Here is a 20545-nt window from a genome sequence, read left to right as displayed (position 1 = left end):
AAAGAAATAGTCTGAGTTCCATTACAGGAACTTTTTGTATTTGTAGGTTTAGGTGAAATTTATTTAAAATAAATACAGGTACAGGTAGTTGAAAAAATGTTTATACATAAAATTTGTGTTTAAAATCATGGGAACGAATACCTCAAATTAACACAAACCCCTTTAAATTTATTTTGTTCATTTTATGGTACTAGGCACTGTGCTTCCCACAAATCTGAACATTTTTTTTTTTTTTTTTTTCAGTAAAAAAAAATTTCTATACAAAATGATTTGCATCATTGCATGATAGTAATGTCTACATAATGATAATATTTGTATGTAAAAAAATGTATTGATTTGTTGCTTGATAATTTTTACTTTTTTTTTTTTATATGTTAATAAAAAAATATGTCTTTTTTTATGTTCTTTTAATTTTTTTTTAGGTAATTACAGGGCGTTAATAAATAAATTTTTATATTAATTAAGAGTATGAATAGGTTTTAAAATTATTCAGGAGGTAAAAATTTCCTCATGTAAAAGTTTCATTTTTTTTTTTTTTTTTTTTAACTTTAGGCCGTTGATAAGAGTTTCAACAAAAAAAAAAAAAAAAATTATATATATATCACAACCGAGACCTTTAACTTCATTTTTAAACTTGGCGTTTAATTTTATTATCAAACATAAATTATTTCAAATTTTTTTATTATTATTTAGTGTGTAATACAATTTGAGTGCAATGGTGGTTACATCTGCCTTAAAAATAAAAAATTATTATTACTTGAAAACAGTTGAAATAGTTTTTTATTTTTTAAAAATATTAATGGATTCGATTTTAAATAATTTTATTAAATTAAAAATATTTTTATTAAAATTTATTAATCACAATTTGAATTACATACATGTTGTTTTGTATTCGACGTTAAGAAATCAATTGAAATTTGTTTTGAATTTTTTTCTAATTTTTACACAATGGATTTGTTGTAAATGTTTTTTAATACCAGTTAAAATAATAAAAAATATATTTAATTGTCTTATGAAAAAAAAAGGAACAAGAACAGTTTTAATTAGCGGTGGAAGTACAGTACAAACATTACATTTGGCAAGAAATTTTTATTGTTCAGGTACGAGAGTTATTATATGCGAAATAGAAGGACATTTTCAATTGGCTAATTTTTCTTTTGCCGTTGATAAATTTTACACTCTACCAAAACCAAAGGATGATACATGTTATTTTAAATATTTAAATGCATTAAAAAATATTATTGAAGAAGAAAAAGTATCTTATTATATTCCAGTGAATGCAACAAACGAAGCTTTTTACGACGCATTAGCTAAAACACAATTAAAATTAAATAATAATTGTTTTGTTTTTGTACCAACGGTAAAAGAAGTTTTACTACTGGATGATTTTTACCAAGTTTTAAAAACTTGTAGAAATATCGGTTTAAATACTCCATCTTATCATTACATAACTTCCTTTCATGATATTAAAAAATTATACGATTCTGGAATATTCGAAACCGGTTATTATTTCATGATAAACGTCGGTCGTTCCGGTATAGGTCAAAGAATAGAAATTGAAATACCAAAATATTTAAAAGATTTTAATTTTTCACATGAAATAAGTACCAGGATGCCATGGATGATAGTTCAAAATATTAAGGGAGATCGTTACATTACATGTACAACAATTAAAAATGCTGTAGTCGAAGGTAATGTTATATGTCGAGAAGGAAAAAATGATGATGATTTAATACCGATCGATAATAAAGAAATAAATGATTGGATTCAAACATTTTTTAATAAAATTGAATTTCGAACAATATGCGGACATTTTACTTTTCGTTTTGTCATACCACATTCAACAAATTCAGTTATACCATTAGATTGCAGAGTCGGAGTTTCATTGCCTTATATTTGTTTTACAAGCGTACATTCTAGAATCCTATGGAAACCTTGTAAACATTTTTCAAAGAAAAATTCAAGTCGGCTATTAGTGGAAAAACCACGTTATTGGATATCCGATGCAATATTATCAATATTAAATCGTTTATCAATGGAAACTTTGATGAAATTTTTCAAAACAATTTTAAATAAGCAGGAAGCTGTTTTTGTTTATTGGGATCCTATACCTTGTTGCGCTTATAATTTTCTACAAAAACCATTTAAAAAAATTTTTGATTTTATTGAGGTTTTGGGAAATATTAACTAAATCTATGGAAATTTTTTAACTGTATGAACTTATTATATTTGTTTGCGTGATGAAAAAATTATTTTTTTTTTTAACTGATAGATATATATAAAATGATATGAAGCATCCATCATGCATGATATACATGTATATAGAAATTCTTTAATTACACTTTTTAAAGTTTAAATAAATAAGAAATTTTTTTTTTTTTTTTTTACTTGTATATCGTTTTGTTAAATTGTAAAGACGAAGGAGGGGTTAGGGGGTAGGGGAGGGAGAATTCAAAGATCACGAATATCAGGATAATTATTATCTTTAAGAAATATAATTATAAAGAGATGATTACGATAAGGCAAGAGGATGGATGGATGATGCTTATGAATCGTCGGGTTTTGTTCCCGAAAAAAAAACGTTATTATAAGGAAGAGGGGGAGGGAAAGGGTGTGGGGGGAAATTTAAATATGAAACAGATATTCAATATAAAATAAAAAAAATTTCGTGTCGAAACAGAGTAAAAAGTTTTTTTTTTTTTTTAAATTGTTGTTAAAGAGTGACAAACACGAATATTTTTACTTTTTTGTCTTATTAACTTGATTTATTTATATTATTATTATTATTATTATTATTATTATTATTATTTTTTGTTAATTATTAATAAGTTTTTTAATGTCTCATTTTATTTTTAATGATGTAAAATTACAAGTTATTATCATTATTATTATTAATAATTTATTAAATAGTTTAAATTTTATTTTATTTTTTTTAATTGATCTCTCTTATATATATTTATATTTATATAAATATATTTTAATATTTAAATCCGGTTACGAACAATAATAATAATAATAATAGGAAATTATATCTATAAAATATTTTATAATAAAAAAAAAAAAAAAGGGAAAAAAAATTTAATGGAAGGGCAATAAGGAAAAAACATTCAGCACGTGTTTCATCGTGGAAATCCCCGAATGGCACCATATTATTATTATTATTATTATTATTATTATTATTATTATTCCTTTCAATATTTTTTTTTTAAAAACTTTATACGTATTGCGTCCTATTTTTTTTTTTTTTTTAAATTAAAATTTTAAAAAATTTTTATGTAAAAAAAAAAAAAAAAGAAAATTTTTATTATTTTCCTCATCCCCCTCCCTCCTCCCTCCGAAAAAAAACAAACGTGGGGTAAAAATAAACGTACGTATGACTGTTGTTTAAATAATAATAATAATAATAATAATGATAATAAGTAAAATTTTGTTCATATTAATAATTTTTTAATTGATTTAATTAATTTAAAAGAAAAAAAAAATGGTGGTCTAAAGTATGGCTCCGAGTGGTTGGTGATAAATGATTTTTTTTGTTGATTTCCGGTTTTCAATTTATTAATTAAAAATTTTTTTTTAAATGGTAAATAATTCATGTTAAGCTTAAAGTACAACAGGAAACAAAAAAGAAAATTTTTTTTTTTTTTTACGAGGGTAAAAAACGTAAAAAGGGAAGAAAAATCTTTAAGGTTGAAAACAAAAAAAACCATCACGCGACCTGTAAAATCTTCTTCAGGGTTCTTTCCCCCCCATTTTATAAAATTTTCCGAGTAAAACTTTTTTCCTTTATAATAATAATAACTACATAGGTGGCGGTACGTTTTGTTTTTTTATATTTTTTTATCACATTTTATTTATTCGCGGAAAATATTATTATTATTAGTAGGAAAATTCAAAAAAAAAAAAAATTTTCTTTACCGTTTAGAATTTTAACTGACATTGAATAAATAAAATAATTTTTTTTTTATTTAAAATATTTATTTTATTATAAAAAAATGAGAGATTGATTGACACGAGAAAATTATTATTTAGAATTTTCCTGAGGGAAAGATTTGTCTTTAGGCACTGTGCAATAGTTTTTCCATCTGTGAGTCGAAAGCGAACCTTTTTTCCTGTCTCTTTTCGGTTTTTGATATTCTCTTATGTGTCTAATTATATGATCGACGGTTTCTTCTGCTGTCGCTTGTCCTCCTATATCTGGCGTACGGATTTTATCATAGACTAATGTGGCATATACAGAATTGTGAATCATTTCTGCTGTTTTGTTGTATCCGAGATGATGCAAAAGATTTATCTGAATTAATTAAGAAAAGGGATTAATGAAGTATAATAATATTATGTGTATGGATAAAATGTAGTTAAGACACTCACTCCGGACATAATCATTGCTATAGGATTGGCTCTGTTAAGTCCGACTATGCTCGAACCTTTGTTTCTTGCACCAGGTTCGAAAACGGCAATTCCGTCAGCGCTGAAATTAATACCTGATGTCAAACCTGGTCCACCTAACATACCATTTAAATAATTTGAAATCATGCTTCCGTTTAAATTAGTTGCTAATATAACATCGAATATCCGAGGATTTGATGCTATTTTAAATATGGCGACGTTAACGTCTAATACATTCATTTTAATCATCGGATAACTTTTTGATATCTTATTGGCAGCGTTGAGAAAGAGACCCTCGGTGAGTTTTTGTATGTTGGCATTATGGACGACAGTTATTAGTTTTCTGTCGTTTGTGAGAGCATAATCAAAAGCAAATTCAATCAAACGTTCTAAATTGAATCTCGTTAATACTTTAAGACTTTCAACACTTCCGGTTCTCGGTTCGTGTTCCAACATTAAATATTCTCCTTCTGTATTTTGCCTTATTACGGTTATATCGATTTCTCCAAATTTATTTGACAAACCGGGAAATGTTTTACAAAATAATATGTATACGAATAAATCTAAAGTTTTTCTAAATATAATGTTTCTTGATTTTATATGTGGATTTTTACTTTGAAGTTCTATGTTTCCCTGATTAAAAGAAATAAATTAATGCAATTGATGGGGGGCATGGGGGGGGGTAGGGAAAGGAAAAAAATAAAATACTTTTAATGCGACTCTGTTTCTTCTTATCGAAGTTAAAGCTTCGTCAAAATCATTATTTTTTGAACCATCTTTTGAAGAAAGTGCAAAAATTTCATATGATAATGGTGCACCGGCAGCTTTTAATACTCTCAAAGTGTGATCCATAATTTCAGGTCCGATACCTGAACCCGTTAATATCGTTACATTTGTTTTTCCACCATATTTACTTGGAAATGGATTTATGCTTTTCACATATTTGCAGGGTCTTGACAATAATAAAAAAAAAAAAATCAAACGGTTATCATCATTATTTATATTAATAAATGAAATTAATTGAAAATGAAAAAAAGTTTTTCTTGTTGTTGTTTGTTACTGTTTGTCGAGAGAAAGAAGAAAAAAATTTAACGATAATTAATCGAGAAAATATTGCATGTTAATCATATTTTAAACTATTCATTATTCAAGTTTTGTAATTTATTTTAAAAAAAAGTTTAAAACGTTAAATAATAATAATAATAATTAAATATATATATTTATATAAACTTTATTTTGTACTTTCAAAAAAAAATTCTTAAATTTAACAATAATCGTCGGACGATTAATTTAAATTTTTTTTTTATGTTTCTCATCAATTAATAATGATAATGAAATAATATAATTAATTTTAATATTAAAAAAATATATAATTACAGTACCTGTTATTACAATTGTGTAAACTTATAATAACAAAAATTTTTTTATTATTGTAACTAGTTTTTTCAAAAATTTTAAAAAAACTAAATATTTTCACGGACATATTTTTTTTTTTGAAAATTATGTTTTTAATTTTAAATAAAAATGTCGAATTTTTTTTTCTCCGTTCGCATAGTAGTTTTAATAATTTTTTTTTTTTTTTAAGTACGAAGAGAAAGAGGATTAAATGGATTTGTTAAATTTTTAAAATGGCGGAAAGAAAAAAATCACAATTTTCACATTTGGGAAGACCGGGAGGTTACAGGAGCCGAGAGGTTTTAAATTATTTTAATTAATTAATTATTATTATTATTTTATAGTTTTTGTCATAATTTACGAATTTAAAAAAAAAAAAATTATTATCAGGCAAGCGGAAATGGATCGTTTAGAGAAAAAGAAAATTATTCTCGTGCTTTATTACCGATCGGGATCGGTGGAGGGGTTCCGGAAGAACCTGAATATTTGATGCGACAAAACCAAGATTTGAAAAGAAGACTCGAAGTAGAATCAATTAATTATAAAAAACGTTTGGAATCATACAAACAAGCACAACAACATCAGGCGGCTTTGGTGAGTCGTCTTCAAGCCAAAATATTACAGTACAAACAAAGATGCGCAGGTAAGTACATTTTCCAATTTTTGAAAAAAGTCAAGCCAAATTTATTATAAAAACACTCGATATAATCCACCATTTTTTTTTTTCTTATAATAGATTTAGAAGATCAAGTCGATGCAAAAGGTGTGGTCAAGGATTCATCAAATCATTTAGTATCATCAATACATTCCTTACCACCTCCTGCTCCGGAATTAAATGATTCTAATTTAGATCTCAACACTGCCATACGATATCTAGAAGAAGAGAGAAGGAAAAACGAAAAATTACGACAAATGTACATAAATGCGAAAGAACAATTAGAGGAAGCACAACAGAATAACGAAAGCCTAACAAACGATTTACAAAAAATAACAAACGAATGGGAATCACTAAGAGAAGAATTGCTACTCAAAGAAGATGAATGGAGAGACGAAGAACATGCATTTAACGAATATTATACTGCTGAACACAGTAGAATGCTCATGTTGTGGAGAAATGTTGTTTGCGTTAAAAGAACATTTGCAGAAGTTCAAATGAACACAGAACGAGATTTAAATAAACTTAAACAAGAATATGCAAACATGTTAAGAGATTTTTCTAGAACTTGTCAGGATTTGAAAACCATGGAAGCACAATCAGCTCTCAGCGAGGTATCCCACTTTTTAAAATGAAATTTTTCTTTTTTCCCCCATAAAATAATTTTTTCTTTTTTTATATTTAAGGAACAATTTATTTTCAAAAAAGAACAAGAAATAAAAGATTTAAAAAAAGAAATTGACATGCTCAAAAATAATATTGATGGTATTGAGGTAGCATCACGAGAGAAAGACGAACGGATACAAAATTTACTTCGGGAAATTCACAATTTGGAAAATAAATGCGCCGAAGCGAATCAAAGTAAAAAAAAAAAAAAAAAAAAGAAAAATGTCTACGGATTTTTTTTTTAAATGTCGTTGAAGTAAAATGTTTGTTTTTATTTTCAAAAAGATGAAGCTCAAATGTTACGAATGGAAGAAGAAATAGAACATTTACAAAATGCACTTCGAGATATCGCTCATGCCGTAATACAAGATGCCGAATCGAAAACTTCCGAATCTATTCAACCGGCTCCACATTTACATTTGACTCCTCCAACAACTGTTCCTCCCAGATCACCAAAAAGGGGAATTCCCAGGACTTCATCTTCTCCTGCATTTGCCGAGAGCACAATATCAGCCGTACAAGCAGCTTTACATAAATACCAACTTCAAATTCACGAATGTCAGGTATAACGATAAGAAATTCTTTTCCGTCACCTCACCGTCATCACCATCATCATCATCATCATTATTATTATCATTTAAAGGTGAAACTCGCAACGAATCAAGAATTACATTCAAATTTAAAAAAACAATTTGATGTGATCAGCGAAGCGCAACAGAGTCTGACTTCTCAGGTATTATCATTAACATCTCAATTGGATGCTGCAAAAGCGGAAATTAATCAACTTTCACAAGAAAAAGATTTCCTCTCTAAATCATTAGAGAGCATGAGAGTTGAAAAAAATCAATTGGAAAAAAATAGAACCGAACTGTCTTCCATGTTCGATGCTCTTAATAACGATTTTGAAAAATTACAAAAATCTCATACAAAACTTCAAAAAATCCACGATTGTCTTGAAGAAGAAAAATTATTTTTACAAGTCGAAGTAGATAGACTAATGAAAGATAGAGAAATTCGAGAATCTCATTTAAGAGCAGAAGAAGATCGTTTAAGTAGAATGAAAGAAGAATTGTTAAGCGTTAAAGAAGAAATGAATAAAATATGTTTGGAAAAAGAAATGTTATTGAGTCAAAAGATGGAATCTCAATCATTATTGGCTCAATTGGAAAAAGAAAAAAATAATATTGAACAAGAATTGGAAAAAACTTTGTTGGAAAAATCCGACATACAAGAATCCCTGGATAAATATGAAAATTTAGGATGTAATTTAGAACAGGAAAAAAATAGATTACAAGATCAAATAAGAAAGGTGTGGAAATGAGTCTTACTTTTTTGTTTCAATGATGACGTAATCAAAATAAACCTTTTTTTTTATTATAGCTCGAAGAAGAAAAGAGAAATTTAAAAAGTCAAATGGCGGATCAACAAAGTGACATAATGTCATTGAGAAAAGAATTATTACAAGCTGAACAAATCAGATTAGAATTAGAATCTGATAGAGTTTCTCAAAAGGAAAAAATTAAATATTTAGAAATAGAAAAAGAAAAGGTGAGAGATGATTCAATAAGACGACTCATTCAACAAATGAATGAATGAATGAATGAATGTTTTATATTTTTTTTTTTAGATAGAAATACAATTAGAAAGTATAACGAGAGAAAATGCGGAAATTAAAAATGATTTATCATCATTATCAAGAAAGAGAGAATTGTTAAATGAAGAAACTATGAGACTAAGACAAAGGTTAGAACAAGTAACGGAAACAAATTCTAGAATAAATAGAAATTTAGAAGAACTCATGAAGGAAAATGAAGAAAAACAGGTTTTCCTTTTATATCGTTGACCTTTTTGTTTTTTTTTTGTCATTCAAAATTGAAATTATTTTGTATTGTTAATAAATTAGATTTTATTGGAATCAAACGAAAAAGAAATTCAAAGAATTCAAGAACAAATAGCATCCATAAGAAGCGAAAAAGAAGCTTTGGAAGCTGTTCTTTTTGACACTCAAACAAATCTCGAAGCATCGGAAATAAAAAAATTACAATTGGAAAAAGATAATCAAGAACTCCTTGTCAAACAAGAAGTTTTAAAAGGACAATTGGCAAGAGTTGCTAAAGATATTGAAGCGTTGGAAGAAAGAGCTGGAGAAACAAAAGCATCCCTAATGCAACAAATGTCCGTACAAGAAGCCGATTACAAACAAATAATATCAAATTTGAAAAAACACATGGACGAAACCATCAGGAAACTAACCGAAGAAAAAGTAATGCAATTGGTGATGGGGGAGGGAAAGGGGAAAGGGAAAAGAATTGAAAAAAAAAAAATGACTTTTTTTTCCAGGAACAAATGAAAATGATGTTGGAAAAAAAAATGACGTCAGCAATTCAACAATTAACTGGAGAAAAAAATAATGAAATTCAACAACTTCAAGATAAGCTAAACACTTTACAGCATCACATAGACAATTTATGTCAGCAACACGAAGAAATTCTTTTGAGAGCGGAAAATGAAAAACAACAAGCGCTCATGCTAGGTTTTCCATTTTCTTCTTCTTCTTCTTCTTGTTTCGTCGTCCTAAATTCATTTAACGAAAAAAAAATTTTTTTTTAGCACATCAAGATCAACAAGCATTAACGGATAAATTAGATAGTTGTCAAAAAAAATTAGACGAAGAAAGAATTATTTTGGAAAAGATAAAAAGAGATTCGGATGTAAAAACAGAACAAGATAGATCAGCGATTAATAATTTAAGAGAAGAATTGGGAAAATTTAAAACGAAATTGGAAGAAACAAAGTAAACATTTTATTCGTTCATTCATGACATTTTGTTAATTATTATTATTATTATGAACTGAAAATGTTTTTTAGGCTAAATGCAACGGAAGAAAAACAAAGACTGGAAAAAAAAATTGAAGAAACAAAAGCGGAAAGAGATGCTTGTAATGGAGAAATCGAAGAGTTAAGAATGCAAATTCATATATTAGAAGATAAAAATGATTTTTTACAAAATCAACTTTTGGAAACTCAAAGAAAATTAAAAGAAAGTAATTATCATCATTATTATTGCTATTTCATATAATTAAAAGGGGGAAAAAATGATTGTTAATTATATATTTTAATTTTAAGATGAAAATAATTTGGAAAATGCTAAAAAAGAATTAACGGATGTTCGTCGTCAATTGGCCGACTGTAACATTGAAAAAGAAAAATACCAATCATCGAATCGTGATCTTCGAGAACATGTTAAAAGAACCGAAGGAGAAAAAAGAGAAATGGCGAGATCGATCGATGAAGCCATACAAAGAATTTCATGTCATTATTTTATTTTATATTTTATATTATTAAAAAACAATAATTCTTTGTGTTGACTGATTATTATTATTATTATTTTAGTTTTGGAAGAAGCGAAATCTGGTTTGGAAGCAGAAAAACTTCGTTTGCAAACATTGATAAGAGATCAAGAGAAAAATCTTCTTCAAACCTCACAACGTCTCAACAGAGTACAAGAAGATCTTGAAAGACTTCAAAATGCTTCGTCTACTCTTAAAAGCGAAGATAAAGAAAGACAAGCCCGATTGACGAATGAAATTGAAGAAAGAGAAAAAGCACAACAGGAATTACATCACCTTAAAAAACAGGTACGAACAAAGAAAGAAAACAAAAATTGTGTTTGAGACTCACTTGCTCGATTTTTTTTTTTTTTTAGATAGCGGAATTGGATTCGAGCCTGGAAATAGCACGACAGGAAATGTTGAGATTACGTTCTCGTTCTGATGAAGAGGAAAATAGATGGAGACACAGAGAACAAGAACTTATTGCTAGATTGGAAGATACAAGAGGAAAAGAGCGGAAATTGGAAGATCAAAAACATAATTTGGAAGTTTGTTTGGCGGATGCAACTCAACAGATTCAAGAACTTAAGGTTGTTGAAAGAATTTGTGGTAATTTTTTTAAATTTAAATTATTTATTATTATTATTCTTATTTTGGTACAGGCACGATTAGGAGGAACGGAGGGAAGAGTCAAAGCACTCGAACAACAATTACAACAATTGGAAATAGCTAAAAAAGAAGCAGATCAAAAATTAAGTTCCGTTGGTGCAACTTTAAGAAGAATCGCTGGAATACAATTTGATGGTTCGATAAGCGTACCATTTAAAATTTTAAGTCCTTCTCGTCGATGGAGTCCAGCAAGGTTAATTCTATATTAAATTTCTTTACCTTTTTCTTTTTCGAAAGATTAATAATAATAATAATAATAATAATTTATAAATATATATATTGTTTTTTTTTTTTTTTTTAAAGTCGCGATACCGAAAAATCAACGTCAGAGTAAGTCAAAAAAAAAAAAAAAAAAACTCAATGGCGTTTTACATTCCATAACATAACATAGGGCAAAACCGAAATTATCATTATCATTTATTAATTTATTATTATTATCATCACGATCATCGTCATCATACTGAGCACCGCAGCTTGAATCAAAATTATTAACCAATTATTAAAAAAAGAAAAATGATAAAAAGGTTTTTTTTTGTTTTTCCTGTAGATCTTACGAACATTTACATCACGGTCACGGTCACGGTCACTGTCACGGTGATGGAAGAGATGTTGCACTTGATGTTGATCCAGAAATGATAAGAAAAGGTGTGAGAGCATTAATGCAACAAGTTGCACAAATAGAAAGAGAAAGAGTGAGTCAGATTTTATCCAGCATCTATTCATTTTTGTCTTTCTTAATTGATCTTAATGTCGGTTTCCTTGTGTGTGTCCAGGACGATTTAAAAGCTTCATTGGGACAAATGAAAAAACAATTAAACGAAGCATCAGATTTACAAGCGAAAAGTGATGAAAAATTAAGTCACGCCCTACAAAATCTGAGAGCTCTCCAGGATGAAAAAAATAATCTCGAAACAAAACTCGGACAAAAACAAGCAGCTTTACAAGCCGAGGTAAAAATGGATGAAAAAAAAACTTTTAAAAAAATTGAGTATAAATTAAACGTTATAAAATTTCCAGACTGAAGCTTTACATCAAAAAACTCACGAATTACAAGAAATGAGAGAAAAAATGGTTGCCATGGAATTGGCAATGCAAAATTGTACGGAAGAAAAATTACAATACGAAGAAAAAATAGAAAAATTAAAATCTTGCATTTCTCGACTGGAAGGAGAAAAAAGAAGTTTGCAAGAAGAACTCAGTCGTACTGAATCCAGAGCAACTAAACTGGAATTACATCGTATGTCACTGGAAGGAGATTTGCAAAGAGTTCAACTCATGTTACAGGTTTATTTATTTATTTATGATGAAAAAGAAAAGAAAAATTTACAAAGGATTTTTTTTTGTTAAATTCAATGAAATTTTTACAGGACAAAGAAGCTCAAGTTCAAAAATTACAAGAAAAATGTGAAAAACAAAGTAGAAATTTAACAAGTCTAGAATCTCGATGTGCCTCACTTAAAACGACCATGGATAATTTAAATTCGGCATTGGAAAAAGCATCGGAAAATGAATTAGAATTACAAAAGGAAATAAGTGCTTTGCAAAAATCACTCGCCGAAGCAAACGCAAACACAAATTCGGCAAATGAAAAATTAAAATATTTACAAAAAACCCAAACAAACATTGAAAACGAAAGAAGGTTGCTGGCAGAAAGACTCGAAGGAAATCAACAAGCTTTAATGGAACTTCGTAGAAATCATCAAGCACTCCAGGATCAAATGCAAAGACTCCAAACGGATTTAGCAAACAGCGAAGTATGAATAATAATAATAATAATCTATTATAAATAAAGGATAAATTTAATTTTTAATTTTTTGTCAAAAGGTTCAAAAATCCGGTTTGGAAGCACAATTACGTCACGCAACATCATCTTGGGAAAATAAATTCCCGTTGGAAAATGAAGAAAATGAATTATTAAGACAGCTGGAATTATCACAAAAAGAAAAAATTGAATTAAGAGGAAAAATCGAAACGCTCAACGATAAAGTTACTATCACATAATCCTGATTATAATTTTTTTTAAATGAATTAATAATAATAATAAAATTTATTCATCCTCCTTTTAAGGTTCGACAATTGGAACAGGAAAAAAGAAGTTTAGAAAGGCAAATTTCTTCTAAATCTGGATTTTATAGAAATAAAAGTACCGAAAGACAAGAAAAACAAAGAGATTTTCCATCTGATTCTGGAATTATTTATCAACTGGAACAAGAAAATCGAGAATTGCGTTTGAAAGTTCGTCAATTGGAAACCGAGGTAATATAATCTATTATTATTATTATTATTATTATTATTAAAAAGTTTTTCTTTTTGTATGTTAAAATTTTATTATTTTTAAAAAAGCTGGCAGAAAAACAAGCGGAATTAAATAAATTGAAAATGAATGTTGGAAATAATGATAACGTTATCGATAGAAGTGGAACCATTGAAAGAATCAGGGCGGCTCAATTACAAGCAGAACGTCTTCTAGAAGCTAAAGAACTTTCACATCGTCAACAGGTTTCACGTTTGGAAAATCAGGTACGGTTTTTCATTAATTTATTTTTAAGGTAATATAATTTATATATATTTCGTATTTTATTGTATTACACAACGTATATAGATTCAATCCCTTCGTGAACAATTAAATCAAGAAGTTAAAAGAAGACAAATGTACGTGTTGAGAAGTTCGAGGGCAGGTCGGGAAATGCAACAATTAAGAGAAGCTTTGGGAGATTCATTGAGGACCGTTTCGCAGGATCCCACATTAGATCCTGATTTACTCGAACAGGAAACTCGAAAATTAGACACGACAATGACGTCATCAACATCTCCAGCGATGGCATTACCACCTCAGACTTATGATTATCTATCATCGCAAGGAAATAAATAAATAAATATATTTAACAGCATCGGAAAAAAGATTGAAGTGGAAGATTGAAATGATGAGAATGGCAAATGATGTCTTCCAGTCATTACAAAAAAAAAATTTTTTTTATATCAATTCATATCCACACAATCGAATTCAAAAAAATTTTTTTTTTTTTACGTAGTCGAATTATATAAAATTAGATGTTCACTCATATCAATTAATAATATATCACCGATATTATTATCATTATTATTATTACATTAATATTGTAGCAATTATATTATTATTATTATTTATATTAAATAAATTTTTTTTATACGTCAATTTTTTTTGTATATCCCAATATTTTACATAAAATAAATAAATTAATAAATGTATACATTAATAAAAATTATTATTAATTTTTCCTTTTATAGAATTCTAATAATTATTGTAATACATAATAATGACGTCAATGAAATAAGGTAACTATTATTATTATTATTATTAATTTTTTAATACACATATATCTGGTTTAAAGATTCATTTTAAATTGAAATAACTATTTAATTAATAATTTATTTATTGTAAAACTTTTCTTATTTTTTGTTTTAATGATTACACCACAACGAATATAAATTGTGCGAAATACAGAATAATAATAATAATAATAAATGAGTGAGTGAAAAACATTAAAAATATTTAAAACAAACAGATTTTCTGAAAATGTATCTCACCTCAAAATTTTATATATATATATTTATGTATAATAAACAATAGATAGACAATTAATAATAATTACACCTAATAACTTATTAAGGCATATTTTTCTCTTATTAAAATTAAATAAATAAAGCAAAAGAAAAATCAATAGAAAATTTTCAAGTCTTTTTTTTTTATATTTTTTAAAAATATTATTCAAAAATAAAAATAAAAATAAAATAAAAAAAAAAAAGAAAGAAAACAAATTTGAATGTTTTTATTTTTTTTTTTTTTTTTTTAGCGGATTAAGAATGTGTGATTTTTTTTTTATAACACAAATAATAATAATTATTATTATTGGGCTTACATATATATATATATTTATTTATCCGTATAATAGGATTTTAAAACTATTAACATATATATAAAATTCTAAAATCAATATTAATATATATATATTTTTTTGTTTGCCCAAATTTTAGTAGTTGAAACAGGAGAGATCCGAATAACATTTTAAGATTTCTCACAATGGAAAGAGGCACACAAACTCCATTAGCAACCACTGTTTACACTCATTTAGTAAATTAGTTTTTTCTCTCTTTCTTTTCTTTCTTTAACAAAAAAATAATTAAAATAAATTTTAATGATTACGCTTCCAAATCATAAACGAAAAGAACTTCCGAATGTAAAATTCCTGCTTCTTCCAATGTTTTGATCGGTTCTCCATTTTGGCTCGTGCACTGCAAGATTCTTTTGGGAAAATTTGTTGTTATATCAAAACTATCCGGAGATGATGGGTGACAAAAAACGTAGTTATACACATCCTGAGGTAAAATAAAATAAACCAGAAAATACTTAGTTCATTAATTAATTTAAATAATACTTTAGTGTAGAAAAAGTGTAAAAAAAAATCTCACCTGTAATGAATGACTTTTTAAAAATCTTCTTTCTAACCTAACTCCGCATGGTAATTTAATGATCAATTGTACTGCATTAGGATCATAAACTGAAGGTTCTCTCGGAATTTTATCTAATCGTTCTATTTTCAATCTCCTGATTTCCTAATTCAAATAAAATAATTTTAATTATTATTTAACAAAAAAAAAAAATTGACAATTCAATCATCTTCTATTTCACACAATTAAAAGTGAAATTTATCTCGTCTTATTGTAAAAAAAAAAAAATTTTTAAATAAGTTGTTTCTTTTTTAAAATAATAATTTAAAATTGAAATTCTTACTTCTTTCCTCTTTATTTCTTCTTCTTCTAACTTTTTCTTCATTTTTTCTAATTCTTCCAACTTTTTCCTTTCTGCCATTCTTTGACGTTCTTTTTCTTGATCTGCTAATAACGATTGCTGATATGCTTCATCTTGTTGTGCTCTGAGAGTTTGATTGAAACTCCGCTCCATTCTAGTAAAGTTATAGTAAAATATTTATTTTTTATCAATTTTATTAATATAAGTCATTATTATTATTATTATTCATGTACCTTTCTGCTCTGGCTGCAGCTAAACATACTTCATTTTCTTTTACAACAGCTCTCAAACGATGTAAGAGTTCTTCTGCATCGACAGCTCCTTCCATTCTGTTGATTAAATAAAATGGTTGATGATGAATTTAATAGAAATGGTTATTATTAAAATAATAAAAAAAAATGAAAAAACAATTGATTTATTACCTTGCAACAACTGTCATTCTACCTTCCCTGAGAGCAATCATAGCCAAAAATGGATGAACATTATCTCTGAGAGCTTGTGACACCCTGTAGCCCTCCCCAGTATTTACATTACAAGCCCAAAATAATAAATTTTGATTAATATAAACCAAAACATTCGAATTAGTTAAAACATCCCTTTAAAAAAAAAAAAAACAATTTTATTCACTTTGAAAAATTCATGTTGTTCATATAATAATATTGATTAAATAACTTGCCTACAAAAATTGATTGAATCCACACTTTTTTCAGAGTGAAGGTATACTAGTAAAAACCTTAATTCTTGTTTGGCATCATTTAAAGCTTGAGCATAAGTGCCTTGGTAAAATACTGGATGAACATTTCCATAATGTTCTTCAAATGAGGTAATAAACGATAAGACATCCCCAAGAGGATCTGTTATTACTAAAATTTAAAATCGATGAGTGAATTTTTTTTTTTTTAAATCGAATGTATTGTGTTAAGTTAATCTCCTTACATCTCCTAGGATCCGGTCTAAATATTCTTAGAGTCAAAGTAAGTGCACTAGCAATGGTATTGTAGCAAAAGTTAAAGACGAGATTGAATATGTAACGAAAAGCCCCAGTGATACCACCACTACTGTAATCATCTCTAGGTCTTGAAAAAAAATACTGTTGCGCTATATGATCATTAACAACCGCTGGGGCTCTCGCGTTAGTAGCAAACATGGACGGCCTTCCCTCTCTAATATTCAACTGATCTTGCACCGCAACCTCTAGATCCCATGAGTGCCTCTGAAGTACATCCCTGCACACCGTGACATCCTCTATCCCCGTCAGATCCTACAATAACAACATTTATAATAAAATTAAAATTTTCTTTAAAAAAAGACGATAGAAAGTGAAAGAGCGAAAGAATTTTTTGTATACTAGGAGGAAAAAAAAAAAAAAAAAAAAAACGAATACTTGCCTGAAATTGCAAAACCTTTTCTGTTTGTTCCGTAGTCATTCCTTCCAGTCCATTCCTTATATCGTTCATTTTGAATTTTACTCCTTTTGTAGCAGCTAAATAGTAACTGTATTACAAGCATTTACCCAAAGGCCGTGAGAAAATATGGATTGAAATTTCTTAACAAACCTGTCATAAAAAGCGATATTCATTAGACAAGAAAAAGAATTAAGTTAAAAAGAATAACAACAAATGACATGTTCCATACAAAATCGCCAACTTTACTATTAAAATAATAAAATTTATTAAACCATAGACGTAAATATAAAAAAAAAAAAAATTGAATATTTCTTTAACGGTTATACTTAGTAACCCCCGAAATAATCAATTTCAATATTTTTTTTTTTTAAGTAAAAAATTAAATTAAATTAAGTCGTCGTCGCGACATATAATTAATTTTTATCATTGTTCATTCAAAAAGTTTCAATTTATTTTAAAATTAATTTTCTTTTTTTTTTTTTTAAAAATATTTCACACATAACAATTCTAGCAGTATGAAAATGTCATATTTTTATTTTTTATTAAACTATTTTTACTTCCTTATAAAATATAGTTACGCTTTTTAAATTCAATGTTTTTACCATACGATTTATATAATCGACATTTTTTTTATATTTTTTTCATTTTAATACGTTAAAATCAAAATACATGCGTAACGTATAGAAAATAAATTTTTACAATTATGGGAGATAAAACTGAATTGAATGAATTCCGGGAAATGCAGATGAAAATCGGTTTCGAAGACGAAAATATTTTATTTGTTGAATCCGATAATGTTTTTACACATAATAACGGTGACGAATATTCTGGACAATTTTCCGCATTTAAAGACAAACAAAGAATTGTAATGGAAGGTTATGGAACGTATAAAACTAATGATAATCAATTATACGAAGGGATTTGGGAAAATGATAATCTTAAAGAAGCAAGAAAAATAATTTTTTCTGATTTATCAGAATTTAGCGGATTTTTAGAAGAAATGATAATTCAAGGTCCAGGACAATATAAATTTGATAATGTGGAAATAAGTGGAAATTTCGTTCACAATAATTTATTGGGAAATATTTTCTTAAAGGATCCAAATAATCACATTTGGTTAGGAAATGTAAAACCTTATGATTTATTTATTTTGTTTAATCCATTACATTCATTTTGGCAATCTGTTTTAAATTTACCACAAAAACAAAGTTTTTATTTTAATCAGGAAGAAGAAGAAGAAGAAGAAGAACAACGAGATGATGATGATGATGATGATTATTAAAATGAAATTTATTTTTTGAATTCAATTAAATTAATTATAATTCAAAACTCATTTTCTTCATTTTAAGTTAAAGCTTTTTTATTCAAAAATTTAGGCACATTTTATTGAAAATTATTTAAACACAAATATCTACCTAATTATTATTACCAAAAAAAAAATGTACATAAACGCGACTGAATAAACCTATATAAAGACTAGAGAATAAAAATTTTAAAATTTAATACGAAATTATATTTTTCTAACTATTTTTCCAATTTTTTTGACAAAACAGTTTAGGAAAGTTCAGAACACGTTAAAAATAAATAACGGAAAAGTTTTGTGTATTGCACAAATGCAGTTTTTTTTCTCAATATTAATGATAATAATAATAATATTGTAAAATAATTTCATTAAACGGATCATTTTACTAATCGAGACTAATATGAATATATATATATATATATATATATATATATATATATATATTTGTCTACATTTTGTTTATGTGAATTAAAATAATGGTCCTCATCAATCACTGACAAATAATAAATGTGGTAACACATTAAAATAATATTGATGAGAAAAATATATCGTCTGATGATGAAGAATAAAAAAATTAAAATTTTCCGAGAAAATTTATCAATAATGACGGCTATCAATTTTTTTTATGGCTTCCTTTCGATTATAGAACTGTCTCTATATTCATGTTCAATATTTTTAGCCGTTTCTAATATGGATGAATTTTTTTCATCGTATCCAGATAATGTTTTCACCAAACCTGTTTTGGGATGATTGAAAAGGTGATCAGGATGTGCATCGTGAACGAGAGTTTTTAATGCCATTGATACAACAACCCACGGTACGATTCTAAAAAAAAACAAAAAAAATGATAATAATAAACCAATAAATATTTTATCAATGTTTCATTGATTACCGAAGAAAAGGAAAAATAAATAAATAAATAAATAAAAGATTGTTAACCTTCAATTGTAAATACTTGCATAAAAAAAAATTAATAAAAGTGCATTGAAAGTTAATTAAAAGTGCATTATTACCCTTTAATGCAAATAAGAAATTTAAAAAACCAAGGTAGAAAAACTTGTTTTTGATTGGTTATTACTGCTTTTACAACTTTTTCAGCAACATACGAAGCATCCAATATTGGAACTAATCTAAAAAAAAAATGTCATTTTGAATAAATTGTAATTTATTTAAAAAAATATTTTTTGTTTAAAAAAAAAAAAAAAATAACCTTGTATCAACGCCATCAAACATTCCGGTACTTTTAATAAAATAAGGACAAACTGCAGTTGTATGAATGTTTAAATGACCATGAGATTCTAATTCGACTCTAAGAGATTCATCAAAACCAACAGCGGCAAATTTTGAAGAACAATAATCTACTAATTTGGTCATACCAACAGTTCCTGCCATGCTAGCAATGGTAACTATGTGACCCCTTTTTAAATCTATCATTCCAGGGAGGAATGCTTTGGTTGTCTGGAAAAAAAAAAAAAAAAAACAAAACAAAAAAAAATTGTTTGTTTGTTCCCTTACCCCCTTTTGTCACAATCGCACAGAAGAGACACTCACCCAAAAATGTGAAATAACATTTACGTCGAATGTTTTTTGAATTAAACTATCTGGAGTCTCTAAAAGGGGTCTTCCAGAAACGATTCCAGCATTATTAACGAGTATGGTTACCTGAAAAAAAAAAAAATCTTTTAATCACTCATATATATATTTATGTATTTCCGACAGAATGGAATTAAATAGTTTTTGTTAAGAAAGAAATATTATTATTATTATTATTATTATTATTTTCTATTAATTAATACATCATTACATTTAGGTAACCTTAATTTTTCATTATAATTTTTTTTTTTTTCAAATATTTATAATTAAATAATTACGTAATAAAATTTATTACCGCATACGCAATTTATTTGTAATTCTTATCTAGTCAACAACGGTTTAATGCTGTAG

General features: G+C 26.9%; 6 protein-coding genes across 6 annotated transcripts in view; 3 read left to right on the top strand and 3 right to left on the bottom strand.

Annotated features, from left to right (window-relative positions):
- Positions 1 to 1012: 1012 nt before the first annotated feature.
- Positions 1013 to 2191, top strand: Phum_PHUM376820 (uncharacterized protein; the record flags this gene model as incomplete). The annotated part of the gene is made up of 2 exons (XM_002428298.1): positions 1013 to 1055; positions 1101 to 2191. 2 exons carry the CDS (start codon positions 1013 to 1015, stop codon positions 2189 to 2191), a joined length of 1134 nt encoding a protein of 377 aa, XP_002428343.1.
- A 1830-nt stretch (positions 2192 to 4021) lies between these two features.
- Positions 4022 to 5869, bottom strand: Phum_PHUM376810 (isocitrate dehydrogenase, putative; the record flags this gene model as incomplete). Its single annotated transcript, XM_002428297.1, has 6 exons — positions 4022 to 4291; positions 4369 to 5019; positions 5095 to 5338; positions 5617 to 5627; positions 5764 to 5789; positions 5851 to 5869. The coding sequence occupies 6 exons, from the start codon at positions 5867 to 5869 to the stop codon at positions 4022 to 4024; spliced, it is 1221 nt and encodes a 406-aa protein (XP_002428342.1).
- Positions 5870 to 6270: 401 nt separating this feature from the next.
- On the top strand, positions 6271 to 13975 carry Phum_PHUM376800 (Rootletin, putative; the record flags this gene model as incomplete). The annotated part of the gene is made up of 23 exons (XM_002428296.1): positions 6271 to 6424; positions 6518 to 7050; positions 7123 to 7297; positions 7388 to 7665; positions 7746 to 8411; positions 8483 to 8650; positions 8730 to 8924; positions 9006 to 9365; positions 9443 to 9635; positions 9713 to 9896; positions 9971 to 10146; positions 10229 to 10414; positions 10496 to 10740; positions 10809 to 11024; positions 11097 to 11296; positions 11651 to 11795; positions 11877 to 12053; positions 12121 to 12387; positions 12471 to 12857; positions 12928 to 13089; positions 13171 to 13359; positions 13447 to 13623; positions 13706 to 13975. 23 exons carry the CDS (start codon positions 6271 to 6273, stop codon positions 13973 to 13975), a joined length of 5703 nt encoding a protein of 1900 aa, XP_002428341.1.
- A 1307-nt stretch (positions 13976 to 15282) lies between these two features.
- On the bottom strand, positions 15283 to 17349 carry Phum_PHUM376790 (UBX domain-containing protein, putative; the record flags this gene model as incomplete). The annotated part of the gene is made up of 8 exons (XM_002428295.1): positions 15283 to 15459; positions 15553 to 15696; positions 15875 to 16046; positions 16126 to 16221; positions 16315 to 16488; positions 16569 to 16755; positions 16829 to 17153; positions 17296 to 17349. The coding sequence occupies 8 exons, from the start codon at positions 17347 to 17349 to the stop codon at positions 15283 to 15285; spliced, it is 1329 nt and encodes a 442-aa protein (XP_002428340.1).
- A 652-nt stretch (positions 17350 to 18001) lies between these two features.
- Positions 18002 to 18688, top strand: Phum_PHUM376780 (uncharacterized protein; the record flags this gene model as incomplete). The annotated part of the gene is made up of 2 exons (XM_002428294.1): positions 18002 to 18506; positions 18675 to 18688. 2 exons carry the CDS (start codon positions 18002 to 18004, stop codon positions 18686 to 18688), a joined length of 519 nt encoding a protein of 172 aa, XP_002428339.1.
- A 536-nt stretch (positions 18689 to 19224) lies between these two features.
- The window catches only part of Phum_PHUM376670 (short-chain dehydrogenase, putative), a gene marked incomplete at both ends in the record, with an annotated part of 3019 nt that continues 1698 nt past the window's right edge, over positions 19225 to 20545 (bottom strand). The window contains 4 exons of the mRNA XM_002428293.1: positions 19225 to 19426; positions 19615 to 19731; positions 19812 to 20059; positions 20153 to 20263. Coding sequence (XP_002428338.1) covers positions 19225 to 19426; positions 19615 to 19731; positions 19812 to 20059; positions 20153 to 20263 — 678 coding nt within the window. The remainder of the gene's footprint in view (positions 19427 to 19614; positions 19732 to 19811; positions 20060 to 20152; positions 20264 to 20545) is intronic.

The sequence above is a fragment of the Pediculus humanus genome, genomic scaffold, assembly GCF_000006295.1.
Source record: "Pediculus humanus corporis 1103172107841 genomic scaffold, whole genome shotgun sequence".
NCBI classification, from domain to species: domain Eukaryota; kingdom Metazoa; phylum Arthropoda; class Insecta; order Psocodea; family Pediculidae; genus Pediculus; species Pediculus humanus.
Note: the sequence above shows the minus strand (reverse complement) of the source record. Positions and strands in the feature narration are given on the sequence as shown.